At 40.1% G+C, this 17,511-nt stretch overlaps 1 protein-coding gene across 1 annotated transcript in view; it reads left to right on the top strand.

Annotated features, from left to right (window-relative positions):
* Window positions 1–17,511, top strand: part of BICD1 (BICD cargo adaptor 1) — a 167,233-nt gene that overhangs the window by 121,176 nt on the left and 28,546 nt on the right. The window contains 2 exon segments of the mRNA XM_064420947.1: window positions 5,808–6,902; window positions 12,501–12,652. Coding sequence (XP_064277017.1) covers window positions 5,808–6,902; window positions 12,501–12,652 — 1,247 coding nt within the window.

Below are 17,511 nucleotides of genomic sequence, written 5' to 3'. Positions count from 1 at the left end.
TGAAAATGGTCCCTTGCAAGTCAGAGGGAGTTTTTGCCATTAAATTCAGCTCGAGGAAGGTTTGGCAGGCGGTCAGGAGAGAACAAAAAGAGGGGAGTGCTCCTCTCCCAGCCGTGCCCTGGGAGCATGTGGCGTGTGGGCTGTCACAGAGCGCCCTTGTCCCGCTGGCGTCCCGGCGGATGCGCGGGCTGCAGGGGGTGCCTCGGGCTGGACAGCCAGCGCTTGTTCCCTGCTCATCCACGCCCAGCCAGAACAGGAGCCTGGGATGCGCGCCAGAGGAAAACGCAAGCTGCCAGCCCCAGTGTTGCCATCATCTCAGAAGGGGTGCAGTGCCATGCAGAGAAAGGGTCCTGCTGCCCAAGCTGTTGAGCATCTCGTCTGCCACAGCAGCTTGAAAGGTTTTGGCACTGTCAAGGAAACACCCAGCATCTTCTAGCTTCAGGCTTCTGAAAAGCACCTCTTCTAAAGAGAGGAAATATGAGCCCTTTAGTGCTTGAAATGTGAAAGGTTGTTTGGGAGTGAAGTAGAGCAAAACCAGTTTTCAGTGCTTGTTAGAGAACAACAAATCCCTATGTGGTCTGTCCTGTTTGCTGAAGAGTTAATTGTTTTATTTGTCTCATTGCCAAATTCACTGTGGGGTGTTTTGATCTGAGCTGTGACATGGTGAACATGGGTGATATCTAGTGCTTTGCACCAATAACTTTGACACAAAGCACACATCATTTAAGTGTGAAAGCTTCAAATACAGGATTTTATTTACGTGATAAATTCTGTTAAACTATTCCAATTCTAAAGTAAACACAGAGTGTATACTGTATATATATGCACCTGGAAGAACATATACATGAATATATATATAATATATACATTATTTTTATATATACATATATCTATATCTATATCTCAATCGATGCAGGGCAACCCCAATGTAGGGAATAAAGTGCTCTGACTCCAATGATTACAGAAGGCTGAACAATTGCTTTATTAAGCTATACTATTTTATACTAATACTATACTATATAAACAGATACTGAAGAACAATCTGTTACTGTCTCCAGACAACACAGCTTTACCTAATTGGTCAATCAATCCAAACAACCATCAGCAGAATCCAATTAACAAATCACTCTCAGTAAACAATCTCCGTAACACATTCCACATGTGTCAAACAACAGGAGCAGGACGTAGAGATAAGAATTATTTTCTCTTCTCTGAGCTTCTCACTGCCTTCCCCAGGAAAAATCCTGGGAGAGACAATGATGTCTCTCTCTGTTCAGAGAATGTGAATACCATGTATAGGTATATGTGTATACATATATACAATATATACATTATATAGCTTCTAATTTGATTCAGAAATACAATGTTAAAATTTTAAAAACACAGTTTCAAAATAAATGCTTTGAAATGCTCACATTTCAAAATACGCTGTGCTTTAAACAATACAGTTTAATTTACAATTAAATATATGCAATATAAATTTTGAGTGAAAGTTGCTTAGAAATGAAAAAAGGGTGGCTTTGAGTATGCTTTTTCTTGATTTTATTAAATTAAATACTGAGCATAATGAGTTAGCAAAATTCTGCTTGAAGGATGCTATAGTTGTCTTTGTCTTCTCTGAGTTAAAAACTTGTATATTTTAAACAAAGAAGCAGCCTTCTTACAGCCGCTAGGAACAAATTTAGGACCCTATAAAAGAAATTATAACTATTTTTGGTCGTAGCATTTTTTGGTGCTGGGCCCCAGCACATCTGTGCCAATTGTGGCCACCATTGTTTGGCATTTACATCCTGTTAAAATGTTCATGGTTTAAAAAGACAAACTAGACCTCAGTGAAAGCCTGATTCCTTTAGATACCATAAAGAGTCACTGCAAAATGCTGATGTTTTATAAAGTGATCTCCTTCTCTGCTGAGTTACATCAGTTCACGTCACACAAATTAAATTTGGATCATACAAATTAAACGTGAAAAATGCTGCCAAAAGTTTTCAGTGTGGTATATGTGAGACTTAATCAGGTTTAAAAGCTGACAAAAGGTAAATCATCAGCAAAATTGTATTTTTTTTTTCCTCTACAGTGTCTTTGCCATATGGTGTTTATTCAGCTGTATCTCAGTATTTGGTGTGAGTTCCTCCTGTTTTGTCTGAAGAGGCTGCACTAGGACAGAGTTTCTGAAGTAACTGATAATTTATTGGGAACTATTTTTATGACTATAGGACATCAGGTTCCTTTTTAGGATAAAAGTAAACTTCAGATTTGTCATTTTGTAAGGGTGTCTGGCAAATAGTTTCTGCTTCCCTGTCTCATAAAGAAGACTTCACTGAAACAGCATGACAAATAGAATTCTTTCTACTGCTTTTGAATGCTGCTGTTTCATGGGCTGTGCTGGTCCTTGGAGAGATTTAATTGCACCTATTCCCTTTCCATATATATATATCTGCTGTGTAACAAATGTCCTGCTGAAAATTTTCATATTCTGAGATTTTCCTAGAAAAGCTCAGGGATCTGTGCTCTTCCTTCCTGTTTGTTGTCCACTGGAAAAAAATCTTTATCTCATCCTTGAAGTCTAGGACTTCTTTTCTTCCCATGGTCATGCTTTCCCTTTTTCTGAGGCCAGTATCATATTTGGAAAACTTAGATACAATTCTCTTTAAAAAGACAGAAAAATAAAAAGTCCCTGCAGCTCAGTTTCTGATGCTCTTCTTCAGCTGCCTTGTACTTTTGTGGCAAATATGCTATAGGTGAGATTCAGGGTTCTTGAGATGAGTCCTCCTATTAATTTCCTCCAGTCTCCCCCAGGAATTGTTCACTGAAATTCTGATGTTGTTGAAAAAAAAAAAGGAAAACAAAAAGGTGAGGACATAGATGGCTATGGTTAAATTGCTTTCCATAATAATAATAATAATAATAAAACTGTAGATGCAAATTGGGAAGGAAATCTCCTCAAGCTGAAATCTCTGAAGGGAAGGATGCATTGCAAAATAGGAGACAGCTACTTTTGAATTGCTTTTATTTTCATTTTAGGATCATAAAAATCCTTACGGCAGCTACCAATTCCAGTGTAAAAAAAAATGCACCAACTGGACCGAAAAGTACCTGGAATTGCCATAAGTTTGCTGTGGTGGAAATAAGAGTATAGTATTTTCTAGAACAGGAAATATTATTACCCCATTTGGGAACAGCAGTCATTAATATGCAAAAGGTGTGCTCAGGACTGAGCTGGAGCTTTGGGGTTTTTCCCTTGGCAGTAGGAGCATGTATTTATGGTTTTAAACAGAAGGGGATTAGCTTAATCCATTATTGCTGGTCCAGAATTAATAAAATTGAGTAGGTCTGTGTATTTCCTTTTGCTTGCTGTGCAAGTTGATACATGGGTTTTAAAAGTTTAAAACGTTTTCTTTAGAAAGAATCCTTTTTGTTTGAAATGAGTGTTTCCAGAACACATTTATGTTCAGAAGAGAAATTATCATCAAGATCGAAATTAGTTCTGCTACAGTTTTTCTTCATGATAGGGTATAATGGCTCAGATCAGTAGTCCTGCAGGATCAATTCTGTCTGATTAATTTAAGCAGGCACTGAAGCACTGTGCTGCTTTAACACACAGGTGTTTTCTCAAAGGAAAGGCTTTATTATAATAAATATTATTAAAAAGAAATATTTGTATTTACATGGGTGCAATCTACAGTGAATTGGCTTCTTTGTTGTGAACATGCCCACAGTGGACCCATACACTTTAATAAGCCAACTGCCCTTGGTGTGTAATATGTGGCTCTTTATTATCACTACAATTTCTCACTATAAGGTGAGAAGATCCTTTAATTAGATAAAACCCAGATTTTTTGTGCATATGCATAGCTCACCTTACCAGCCTGAAGGAATAAACACCTTCATCTGCTGAGGGCAGTGTAACTAACACTGAAGCCTGCGATACCAAGTGGTAACAACTGGAGTTCAGCTGAAGGTTTCTAGGGAAAGCAGCCTTGGGGCAGGCAGCTTGGTGAAAAAAAAGAGGAAAGCTGGTAAAGAGACTCCTGCTGGGTTGATCTCTGAGGGTCCCTAGGAAAATGGTCACTTTTAAGAAAATGCACTTGGCAAAAGGGAAGTTTACCCTATTTTGGATTTTCTCAACAAGAGTGGGCTGGCATGGGGGCTCAGCAACAATGAGGGTGGTAGACATACTGGGGCAATGAAAAATGGAGAAGGATACCAAAATACTTGTAGTTCTTGGCTGTCCTCTTCTGCACTGATTATGTAGTGCCAAAAGTGGAGCACTTCATATGTAAAGAGAAAAACTCTTCCTGGATCATAAAATAATGATGATGTTTGGCCCTGGTTTTTTAATTCTTAAGGCATCAGTCCCCTGTATACAAGAAAAGTAGGCTGATTTTTTAAGGTGTTTTATCGTGGCTTCTATTTTTATTTGTACATTTCTGCCTGCAATTGATTGCAGATCCTAGTGGAGGCCATGTTTGAGAGCTTTTCTGTGAAACCAAGGGATCTCTGTATGCTCCAGTGTCTTAGCACTTCTGAGCAGCAGCCATGGCTCAAGACCCTGGTTAAGAGGAAACAAGAGTTTGAAGCACTGCTCAGAACATTTTTTGAGATGGTATTAATACTTTCTCAGTTTCTCAGAGGCTTTTCTTTTCATTTACTAAGATTTGTGGTGGCTAATTGGATTCTCTTCCACATACCACTGATAGGGAAGGAAAGTTTGTGTTTGCTTTTTTTTTTTAAGGCTTCTTCATAACTGAAAACTTTAAATTCTCAGAATTAATAATTCCAGCACTTATGAAGGGAAGTGCCATTTTCACTGCATGTGCAGGGGGAGAGAAGATCAGTAAACCTGGTAGGCTCAGGGTCTTATTGTAGAAATCATGACAGGATAAAGGATCTGATCTCTGTAAGCATTCCTCTGCTTCCCAATTGACACCTCAGAAGAGGACAAAGGCACAGGAAGAAGTTGGAGCAGTACATTTAAAACTTGGAAGTCTTTCAGGGGTGTTATGATGAGTAGAAAATACCTGAGCAGATCAAATTTGTAAGTTTGTCTTATTCACTTGCTTTAAAATTGCTGTGCATTAAAACTTCTAGAGGTGTCCTTCATGATGTCTTCTGTTGTTCAATGTCCACTTTTCTATGTGGATATTTAGAAAGAAACTTAGTAGTCATAACCAGTGGGTTGTTAGTTACACTACAAATCCTACTTTTTCTGGCTTAAATTTAAACAGATGGATTTTGCTTACAGATGAATGCTGGGGATGGGGAGTTGCACGTGCTCAGTGTTAACTGTGTGCTACATTTCCACATGGTAGGTTATTCAGTCTGTGGAAATGTACACAGCTAGCTAGTGAAAATGTGCAGCAGTTCAAAGATATAAATGAATATTGTGAAAGATTGATAGAACTGTTAAAGGGAAATGTAAATTCAAACTCTGTTGAGCAATGGCTTACAGCTGACAGTGATGCAGTTTCTGTGTTCAGGGAACATATGTCCTAATAAATCCTGTGTCATCACTCTAGTTGATGGGACAGTGCTTGGGCACTTGGTAGTTCTTCAGTGGGCAATATAAAAAATTGTGATCTCCTGGTATTGGAAGTTGTAACAGAGGCTGGAACTTCCTAAACCTCTGAGAGTTACACGGTGCTCTATAAATTAATTGTATGGTTTCGGTGTACTTGGCTAAAATCTCTCAGAAGCCCTCAAGCTGCAAGCAATGGTGGGGTGGGAGAGGTGACTACGACTGCAGAGTTTGGTGCTCAGTATGGATAGGATGAGATCCTGGGTTTCTCACTCTGACTCTGTTGCAGGTGGAGCGGGAGAAGGCCATTCTCCTGGCCAACCTCCAGGAGTCCCAGACGCAGCTGGAGCACACCAAGGGAGCCCTGACAGAGCAGCACGAGCGCGTGCACAGGCTCACGGAGCACGTCAATGCCATGAGGGGCCTGCAGAGCAACAAGGAGCTGAAAGTTGAGCTTGACTGTGAGAAGGGCCGAGATTCTGGTGAGGAGGCACACGACTATGAAGTGGACATCAATGGTTTGGAGATCCTGGAGTGTAAATACAAAGTAGCTGTTACTGAAGTGATAGACCTAAAAGCAGAAATCAAAGCCTTAAAGGAGAAATATAATAAGTATGTGGAAAACTACACTGAAGAGAAGGCCAAGTATGAGAGCAGAATCCAGACATATGATGAGCAGGTGACAAGCCTGGAGAAGTCGACCAAGGAAAGCCAGGAAAAAATGGTCCACATGGAGAAGGAGTTACAAAGGATGACAAGCATAGCAAACGAAAACCACAATACCCTTAACACTGCCCAGGACGAGCTGGTGACATTTAGCGAGGAGCTGGCTCAGCTCTACCACCACGTCTGCCTGTGCAACAACGAGACGCCCAACAGGGTCATGTTGGACTATTACAGGCAGAGCAGAGTCACCCGCAGCGGGAGCCTGAAGGGGCCCGATGACCCTCGAGGTCTCCTTTCCCCACGACTTGCCAGGCGGGGGGTGGCATCGCCCGTAGAAGCCAGGACCCCGACTGAGCAGGTGACAAAAGAGGCCGCAGAGCCCGGCAAGGAACAGAGCCCAACAAAAACACCTTCCATTTCTCCTGTCATCACAGCCCCTCCTTCCTCCCCCGTCTCTGACACCAGTGACATCCGCAAAGAGCCCATGAACATCTACAACCTCAACGCCATAATAAGGGACCAAATCAAGCACTTGCAGAAGGCTGTGGATCGGTCGCTGCAGCTGTCGCGCCAGCGGGCCGCGGCCCGCGAGCTGGCACCCATGATCGACAAGGACAAGGAGGCCTTAATGGAGGAGATCCTGAAGCTGAAGTCGCTCCTGAGTACAAAGCGAGAGCAGATCGCGACCTTGAGGGCAGTGCTGAAAGCCAACAAGCAGGTAAGGTGCTCCTAAAGCACTCAGGGAAGTCTGTTATTTATACAGGTCACTTACAAGCTTTCCTAGGGGTATTCTGGAGGAGAGGTTTTACTCACAGGTTATTTAGCCTCTCACTCACTCACAGCAAGGACACACCTTTGTTCCCTCCCCTCTCAGCCTCCTCTTTAAACACTTCGGTTCTGCTTTTCTCAGCACCCACCATTCACTCATCAGAGGTGTGGGCAGGGACCAGCTACTGCCCAGGCATGTTTCTGGTATTATCTCAAACTGTTGGTTGGAAAACAAAATAGAACATCCCTGGAAAGGCTCTCAGTGGTACGCTCTTCTATTTAGGAAAATTAAAATCTTCAAGGAATTATTTCAAGTTTTTTTCAAATCTTAAGAGGAATTTATCCAACCACTTTATTTTTGATGTTTCACCAATGAAAAGTCAAAAATATAGTACTTGATATCAAATGTCAAAAGAAATCCACCTTATTGCTATGTTTTTCAAGAGTACTGTCAATTTTCTTTGCATAGTATATCTACCAAGCCCTTGGCATCCATTAGATTCCAGGTTTGAAAACACTGTAAAAAAAATCTAAATTTAAATATGCAAATAGTTTTATTTACTTTGATGCACCTCCTTTTGCCCAGAATTAAATCTGAATGCAAAAGGTGGCAGTGGTTTTGTTCTAGGTTGCTTGGCACTTTCCCCATCTGAAAACAGTGAAGTGATCACCACATGGGGGCTTGAATCCTGGTTAACAGCTTGGCACTCTATTAGCTGTTGACAGTGATGGGATTTCAGTGCTGAAATTCCCAATAGTCAACTATTCTGAAGTTACAATTTCATGTTTAATTGATTAGTGTATCTTTAACTGCATAGGGTACTGGGGATTTTTAAATTGCAGCAATATTTCAGCATATATTGAGTCTTTTATAGCAATCCCCCCCTCCCTGATACAACACATGTTAAATATTAACTCCAGTAATTAAATATCATCTCTAGCTAAGCAATAATAGCTCTGAGCAATTATATGTACATTTTCCATGTAATTAAAATGTGATTTAGATGGAATTGATGTATGTGGGTATACATTCTGTGATTCCAAATTAAAGATTTTTCCCATTATCATAGAGCTATCATTTATTTTTTGCTGCTACTGGAAGATCTATCTCAGTCTCAGTCTTTTATTGCTGTCAGAAATAATGCATTATCCTAAGGCATGCTCACTAAAATGGAAAAGATAGATTTGCTGACTAAGGAGCTGCTATTAACTAATTTTTTATTTATTAGATAGCATCATAGGTACTGGTAACTGTACAACTGGTACAGAAACTTGCAATACTTGTTCCTGCAAACCTGATGTCAGCTTCCTCAAACTTTCAAGCTAAAATACATAATAATGTAATGGGAAGGAGAAATTTAATGTTGAAGAGGGGAAGAGTAATTTATTATGTGCCAGCCTCAAGTAGTGGGTGTTTCCCAGAACCCAAATTCATGTTTTGACACATGTTCAAAAAAACAGGAATTAAGATAGATTTATTCTCTTGAGGTCTTCCCCTTCAAAAGAGTAAGTTTCTAAGGAACAAGACGCTGGGGATGTTTTTCCCTTATGGGACCCTTCCTTGGGTCTGGTATTTTGGAATGTACTTTAGTGAAAAAACACCCTTAATCAGGGAAGCACAGTTGGTATATAGTGTTGGTCAGTAGTATTTCCAAATAAGCATTTTTATTTTATAAAGAAATATTATTTATAAATATTATTTTATTTCCACAAAGCTCTGACAGGAGCAAGAGAGCAAGACTTGGTGTAAGAAGATGCAAATTTAAGCCCATGAAAATGGATTATTAAATTAATTGCCCAAGAAAGCAGGGCACATAGATCTTGCTGGCTTGCTTGCTTGATTTATGTATCCATTTGTTCATAGCCCAGATTACTGTGTCTGCACCTGACTGGTGGAATAAACATTAACAAGTAGCATAAATGAGAAAGTAAAATCAAATTAATGATGCAGCAACTTTTAGGACTGGTTCAATAATGGGTTTGGTTTTGATTTCTAATAGCAATCAGAAAGCAAAGCTGCCTGTGAGGGGAATTTAATACCCTGAAGTTCTGATGGAAAGCTGATCAGTTGTTTTCATAGGTAAATAGTTCAATGAGACAGAATTCAGTCAGCAAGACCTTCATGTCTGCATTAGGAGTAACTATGGTGTCTACGGCTTCTATAACTGCAATACCCATAAAAGTCCTTCAGAAAAAAATACCTTGGTAACCCCAGACATACAGAATTTTATCTGTAAACTAATGCTGATATTATATGGACAGAACACAGTAGAATTTCTCCTGTGAAAGAGACACTTGATGAAAAGACAAGGTACCATGTACAACTTCTGCTCTAAAAATACAGGCTAGTTTTCTGCTTTTTTTCTGCTTTCGTGTGTGACATAAAAATCCTACCAGTGTAGAATTTAATATTTTTTAAAAGTTATTTTAAATGGTCTGCTTCTCACACTGCTGGTAAAAAAATGAATGGGATTCAAAGCTGTCTTGGAAAATGAGATTTGTTCATCATTGATGCATCAAAGATTTCAGGATGAAGATGGCAACCTTTGGGCTGAATTTGGGCAAATATCTGTTCTGTAAGGATACAGAAGAGGATGAAAAGGACCCTGTTAGTTCTGGCAGTGCTTGAGGTCCTGGGCTGGGGTGTGTGCTGACCTCAGCCTATTCACCTCCAGGCCTGGGCTTTGGGGATGGAGAGGGAGCTGAGCTCTGTGTGCTCCCCAGCTCTCTTTTCCTCACTGCTATTTCACACCCTGCTGGAGTCCAGGCTTTGGAGCTCTCTGCTCCCTCCTGGCATTGCTGTCAATTCCAGGTGATTTCTCCGCAGTAAATGCACAGTGAGCCATCAATCCCTTGTCTGCAGGCGGCTGGCTGAGAGCCTGGGTCCTTCACTTGCCCAGTTCCTCAGCATGACTGGTCTGACAAGAGAGTGTCATGAGCACCTCTGCTGTCTTATTGGATTATTTACTTCACTGAAGAATATTAATGCTTTTTTTTTCTGTGTTTTGATATTTTTTCTTGTGCTCCCCATCTACTTGTGTGTTGTGAGCTTGCATTTTTATATGAAAAAAATTCTGTTTTTTCTGATTCAATTTTTTTTTTCTTTAACCATAGCTTTAAAAAAATGCCAGGTCCTGGCATCTGCTGCCTTGTGGCACCCTCTGCTTGGAGATTAAGTCTTTTATTTATCCCATCCTTCCTTTCAGAGAATGCTCTGTATACACTATTCTAGATTACTTAAATCCAGATTATCCTATGGAACTGGGACCAGGCATAACCAGGCATATAGGGTTCAATGGGTACAATTTTGGAGATTGGCTGAGATGGGGAACAATTAGAAACAATTTCAACAAGAGCTGGCACTGAAGGAGGAGTAACATGAAGCTGTGTCTTCAGTTCATTTTGTCCCTGTTAGTTTGGCCAGTGTGACAGTCCAGCTGAGGTGACCAGACACTCTAAGTGCCTCTGATAGATGGAGGCTGAGTTCCTCTTCTGTTCCCTGTCTCACTCTCCATTACACATTCAGGCTTCAGAGTGTTCTCAGGATTCAGGCAAGTTTCCTGTCTCTTCAGGCTCCCCAAATTTCCAAGAAAAGCTTCCTCAGCTTGTGCTCTCCTTCTTTCTTTTGCTACTAAACCTACCTTTTTTAAAGTTTTATTTGCTTCTCTAGTAGAGCACTTGTGCCCATTGGTTCTTCACTTAGGAGACTTGGCTCAGCAGCTTGGCTGGTGCATGGAGAGAGATGAAGTATTTCCCATAGGATTTGAAACTTATGCTTTGTTTCTCTATGTTATTTTATAGGAAACTTTAATAAGAAGAAAAAATGTTTGAAGATTTGACACAGTCCTTCCTCTGTTACTTTTATTCACCAAGCAAACTATATTTTCATCCTCCAGTGTTGCATGTCCATTAATTTACCCTGACATCAAACTAAAACATGGGGATCATGATCTGTCTGATTGTTGTGCACAGTTTCAGTGATGTGTAAATTGCTGTAATTTATGACTGCACATTTTAGGTCACAGCTGAAAACAGACAAAAAGCTGATTATTTCTGCTTTATCCTGCCAAGACCTAGGCTGGTGTCCACCATCCTACACTGCACTAAAGCATATATCAGCAAGGTTGAAAAAAGCAGAATTGATGTAAATAGTTCCCTAAGTGATTGATAATTTTAATATGTATTGCTGATGATTTCAAATCTGGATTGAAAAAAACACATCTATTTAAAATGATAGGTGGTTACTACTGCCCTTTAAAAATCTGTTCTCTTAATGCAAATTGGTGTGAAAGTAAGAAAATATTATTGGTAAGTATACAATTAAAAAATTAATTATTTGAATGCTGTTATTTAACAAGACACAAATGAATAACGTAATTTATAGGTGATGTGTCCTTTTGTTAAGAGACATTGTTAGTGGGAAATTTATTGAGTTTTGAAAAATAGGGTTTGAAATAGGTTTCCAACTGTTTGGTCATTACCATCTTTTGTCCTGTTCCCTTGCAAGTTGCTTCAACCTAATGTTCTTCTAACCTTCTCTCCCCTGGTGGTGGGTTAAGAGCCCATAAGATCAACAGAGGAAATTGATTGCCTGTGTGAATTGCTGCAACTTACTATGCACTAAATGAAGTGCAAAAAACAACCATAACACCCTCTGAATAAATGTAAAAGGAAGCAATATTTCTTCATTTCATTCAAAGGCCATATTTTTTAATGTCTCCAGTAGCAGCAGGTATAAAGCCTCTATAAAACTATGTATTTTGAATACTTCAAAATGATACTAAATTCATAAGTAAGCAGAATGTTCAAGTCTTACAGAGATAAGACAAATGTAACTATTGAAAACAGTACAGTAGTAGATTAAAGAAATTTAAGGATGAAACTGAAAACAGAGAAGGGAGCAGCAAAAATTTAGGAATGGGACAAATACAAAGTTTTGCTTTCCTCTTAAATTAAAACTGTTATTTACACTTTTTTTTTTTTTTAATTTTAAAACTGTTAAAATAATGCTGGTTTGCACAGCAGTGAACATTGCCACTTCTCAGGCATAAATCCAGCTGCCAGATCCTGGCCATCCCCGTGCCCAAGGAAAGCCTCAGCCAGCAGGAGGCTTGAGGCCAAACACGGTGATTCACAACTTGGCTGCAGAGGCTGAGCCTCATGTGCTCTGTGTCCTGTTTGCAGAGTGCCAGGGGACACGCTTGGTTGTTTATTGCAGACAAACAACGTGGTAGCAGCTCCTGTAGTAGCTGTACTCAGTTGCCTGAGCCCTCCACATACAGCTGCACAGTTTTGCAGAGACACTTGAGGTGCTGAGTTGTTGCCAGTTGCCATTGAAATGGGCTTTGTCCTTTCAGCTGCTTTCTCCTTTTCCTGATTTCATGGAGTACAACTTAAAAGAAGAAGTTAAAGTGTGCAGTCCAGTGAAGATCAGGTTTAGTTTCTTTTGCTGTGTGAATGAAGGACATCAAAACCAAAATCAGGCATGGGATTTTATCTGTTCTCAGATCTCTGTCTCATACGCACCTATCCTTGTTTGTGTTTCCAGACAGCTGAAGTGGCACTGGCCAATTTGAAGAACAAATACGAAAATGAAAAAGCAATGGTGACTGAGACCATGACCAAGCTACGGAATGAACTAAAGGCTCTGAAGGAAGATGCAGCAACCTTCTCATCCTTGAGAGCAATGTTTGCAACCAGGTAAGGGAAACGGTGTCACCGTCTGGCTCAGCACTGCAAACATGTGTGCTAAGTGAGAACACAGCTGTGTATATTGGGTGCTTAGGAGGATAGAGAAATTATTTTTTGCATGGTCAGGGGTTTCTTGGATGAAGGTGAATGAGTCCTAGAATGCACACTGTGCAAAACTTGCAGGCTTTCAAGTGCTGCTGAGACGTGTCTTGGAAAATAAAGCTGAAGAATAGCAATGTCAATACAACCTTGAATAAAGTGTTATAAATGACAGTATATGCCTACAGAATATTTGCATCTATAGGGTTTTTTAAAGTGGAAATCAAATAGTGGATTTATGTGGCTGATTTTCCCATTCAGAAGTATGCAGTGATTCTGTTGTGTAAAGCTATCGTACGGTTAATGATGATCTTCAGAACCCCACATTTTCATTACAGTGAGATTTATTACTTACCAGTAGTAAAATCTATTTAATCAACCAGCCTATGCTGTAATCCAGTGGTAATGATTGTAAGGCCACTGTAATTTCCCACTCCAGCATAAATTCTTATTTTCTTCCACTGTGATGTTCAATTTATTATCTTCTCCTTCACAGGATAAAGGCTTCACTTATCTTCTGAAACGTAGTTCCTGCTGGCATGACAGTAATTAATCAACTTTCATCTTTCCTTCTCCCACATCTTCTTCTGAAGAGCTTTTACTTTTACACAGAATCACAGAATCAGCTAGGTTGGAAAATACTTCTGAGATTGAGTCCAACCTATGACCCAACACCACCTTGTACCCAGACCATGGCACTGAGTCAACTCCAGGCTTTCCTTAAACACCCCCAGGGATGTGACTCCACCACCTCCCTGGGCAGTTCACTGCAATGTCTAATAGTTCTTTTTGTGAAGAAATTCTTCCTAATGACCACCTAGATCTCCCCTGTCACAGCTTAAGACCGTGCCTTTTCATCTTAGCTGCTTTTTAAAAGGTTACCTAAAAATATATATTTTTTAAAGCTCTAGCATTTTCATCAATACATTCTTATTTATTGATGAAAGACTTTTTTGTCCTCTTCTGATCAAACACAGTAGAGATTTCTTGTTTGTGCTTTAGTCCATAAAAGATAACACATCTTTGTGCTTCTGCCAACATCTCTTCAGTGCTCCTGGCAGTGACATCTCGCCACTTGCAGCCTTCTAAGGTGCTTTTTTGCTTAGTGATAGTGGCAGCAGCAGCTGGGAGAAGTGGGAAGGAAGGAGAAAAGGGGCATTTATATGTCGTGACACTGGTGCTGTGTACAAATTCATCATAGGTCCATCATCAGAGGAGTGCGTGTAGCGACATAATGGAAACGAAGACCCCAGCTCAGCAGGTGGTGTGAGCCAAGGTAGCCTGATTGATTTCATTGGCATCTAAAGGTTTTCTTCCAGAAAGGAGAGCTGTGTATGTGTGTGTGTGTGTGTGTGTGTGTGTGTGTGTGTGTGTGTTGGAGATGCATGTGTTGACCTTTCCGTGCAACCTCCTTACTGTAGGAGATGCAGGAACGTTCTAACGCTTTGAGAGCTCGTGGCAGGCAGGTAGCTCTGGAGCAAAGGAGTGGCATTGTGAGCATAAAGCAAAGCAAGGGTCTAGAATGGCCCATAAATCACCAACATATGAGGTGAAAGTGGTTTGCAAAGTTTTAGAAGCTAAAGGGAATGTTAGATTGTTGGTGTACTGAATGCTCCTTACCCAATTTGGGCATCCTGAGTGCAGACTTCAGTTGGGTTCAAGGCATAGTCTGGAACTGATGGGAGGCAGCAGCATCCCCTCCACGAGAATTAGGCTTCAGTGATGCCACTTATCCAGATATCTTTTCTAGGTGCGTTGTGTGTAAGATGTAAAGAAACTTCTGTTCCTCTTCTATGAGCTATAAAAGGTGTCTGTGTGACCTGCTAAGCTACACATTTTTAGTTTAAAAATCTCTAATGTTAGTAGTGATAAATCCCACCCAAAGAATTTACTGCTGTTGGCAAACTCGATGTAGTAGTGATTAAACACTCAATGTATGGCCTATGGGACATATCCCTGCCCTTGACATCCTAAGTTTTGCCCAGTATTCTCTGAGCACAGTTATAAAAATTATTCACTACAAGGTCTTACACATCATTATACTCCTATAGATTTTTCTGTTGTAAAATATTCATTTTTCTTCCCTAGCATGGCGTTTAATGGCCTTTATAATTAAATCAATCTTCCTAAATGGTCAAATCATTGACTCATTCCAAATAGTCCATTTGGAAGAGCATTTGTTTAAATGACAGAGTTTGATATATTCTACAAGTCTTTTGAAGAGGAGAAATCTCTTTGAAAATACAGGGCTGTAAGATTTTTGTACAGTAACATTAGATGCAGTAGCAACCCTCAGCATAAAAAAGCGATTGTTTAGTCTTTAGTTGAATAAAACAGTGGTTTCCATGGTTATAGTGCATCACATGGTACTTACCCCTGAATTTGTACCATAGGGAGATCATCCTTCTCATAGTAAAATTGTATTATAGGTCTGAACATGGTTGCTTATACTGTTTGGTAGAGCAATACCCTTTCTCTTTCCATAAAGCATCATTTTGGTCCCCAGGTGGATGTTCATCTGGTGCTGTATGGAACTGTATGTTTCCTTCCCCAAATACACTGGGTAAAGGTCACAGCACATGTCATAAGGAGAGCACAGCACCTCTGTTTCTGGTCTGAACAAAGTTGATACTTTCCTCCAAAGCTCCCCTGTGCAGAAAGCAGGAGCCTTCTTTGTCTGTGGTTTTTCTGATACTTGTTCATTCTTCACTCCTTAAGCTCTTTTTTTCAGTTCTTTGTCTCAGAAGTTTTTCTGTCTTGCTTGTCCCTCTACTTTTGCCCTTTTTCCTCCTGAAGCAGCTTATTTGACCCAAAAATCTCTGAGATTCTGATCTCTACATCTTCCTCCTTCCCTTTTCATTAGCCTTGTGATCCCTTTCTGGGGTTTATGTGCTTCAGACCTGTCAAGAATATTTCCTGGAACACCTCTCTTAGAAAAAGAAAGCTACAGCATATAAAGCCTCTTTTGTGGGATTCAAGGGGTTGGCAAAACAGAGCTGAAGTTTCTGTTAGATGCCAGTGCCATGTGCGGCCTTCAACCTGCTTATTTTGTCATGGGCTGCTTTTGGTATTCCCAGAGAAAATGAGGAATTCCCAAAGAAGCCTTTCCTGCCCCTCCTGTGTTTCCCCTCACTCTCACCCTGAGTTGCTGACCCAGGGTAAGAGCGGTGTGTGTTTGTGAAGCAGCGAGCAGCACTCATCCAGAGCAACAATAAATAATTGTTTAAAACTTTAGTTTTCCAATTGAGAGTAGGTGTTGTCCTGAGAGACGAAGTCCTGAGCTGAAGGAGAGAAGGAACTGCTTTTAAACAGGATCCTTAAGCTATTCAGGAAGCAAATTTCGCTGAGTCCCCACACTGCTTGCTTTCCCAGCCTAAATAGAGATGTGTAAGGAGAGAGCAGGAAATAATGTCATAGTCCTGACACTGCATGCATGGATTTTATTCTTTATCCATCAAAATATTTTCTTATGATAATTTTAAAAGAAAAATGTGTGCTGAAGAGACTGAGTAGGAAGATTGAACAGATCCTGGAGCTGAGAAAACGTTTTTGAACAGAAGACAATTATGATTATCTAGTTAGAGCAGGGACCTGTCACTGTCAGTGTCGCCGGGTTTTAGCTCAAGCTCTGCTATGATTTATGTTACCTAAATTACACATAAGCCTGATTTGGTATTTGGTTTATGTTCCTAGACGAGAGGGATAGATGGAACCAGAAATCACTTAAAATCCTCTATAAGCTTCTTGGATCAGTTCATAAAAAATAAGTGGGCTTTTGTGTCTGTCTGCTTCCTTTCTGAGATGAGAGAAATGAAAAATAGGTGAAACCTTGACTTTTGCTCTAAGTACACCAGCAGACAGCAAGAAAACAGCGCTGTTTATTTAATAGTCACTTGCAGCTTACAACCTGTCCTGGGGCAAGAGGGAAACTGGGGAAGAGTTCTGACTCAGGAGGACATAACCTAACTTTTGCTATCACTGTTTGAACCCTCCTGAAACACCCTGGAGGAAGTTCAGATTCAGAGCCCTGGAGCATCCTGGAGCCCTGAAATGGTCTCTGCCATGCTGGAAGTCTTCTTTCCTAGGAGCTCTTTACCTTTTTCTCTTGGGAGATCCTTAACGTTTTTCTTTCTTCTGTGAGACTTGGTGGATGTTTATCAAATGTGTGGGCAAAAGGCAATATAGATGTGTGCAATACTTTTTATTTTTTAATTGGAAACACTTCTCCTTTTATCCCACATTTGCACATAGCTGGGAATATCTTAGTGAAGGGAAATGTTATGGCTAAAGGCAGTCATTACCTCCCACTACAGAGAATAACCTTCTCTGCTGCAAAATTCCAGGAGATCTGAGGCTGTTAATTCAGCAATTTCTAAAGTTAATTGAGGCCTTTACTTGCATGATTTAGGTTTAACCTTTCTTTTAAACTTTCTCAAAAAAAAGAAGCAGGTTTGCTCTTATTGGGACACTTGTAGGAAGGACATGAGGACATATAATTAATCAGAACAGCTGGAAAATGTATTCATGAGATTGGTTTTGTCTCAAGTATGACACCAGCTAATAGCATCTAGTATATGCAGATTTCTCAAGACAGCTTGATATAGTTTATAGCAAGTTAATCTAAGACCGCATCAGTAATATCCACCTTCATGGCACATGTTTCTTAACTGTTTGGTTGGGCTGTTTTACAAATCAGATGTGCAAATACCAAAACCACCTTCTAATGCCTGAGAAAAATCAATCTTTTTCCAAAACCAAAATTGATGTAT

Source organism: Passer domesticus, chromosome 5, assembly GCF_036417665.1.
Source record: "Passer domesticus isolate bPasDom1 chromosome 5, bPasDom1.hap1, whole genome shotgun sequence".
NCBI lineage: Eukaryota > Metazoa > Chordata > Aves > Passeriformes > Passeridae > Passer > Passer domesticus.
Note: the sequence above shows the minus strand (reverse complement) of the source record. Positions and strands in the feature narration are given on the sequence as shown.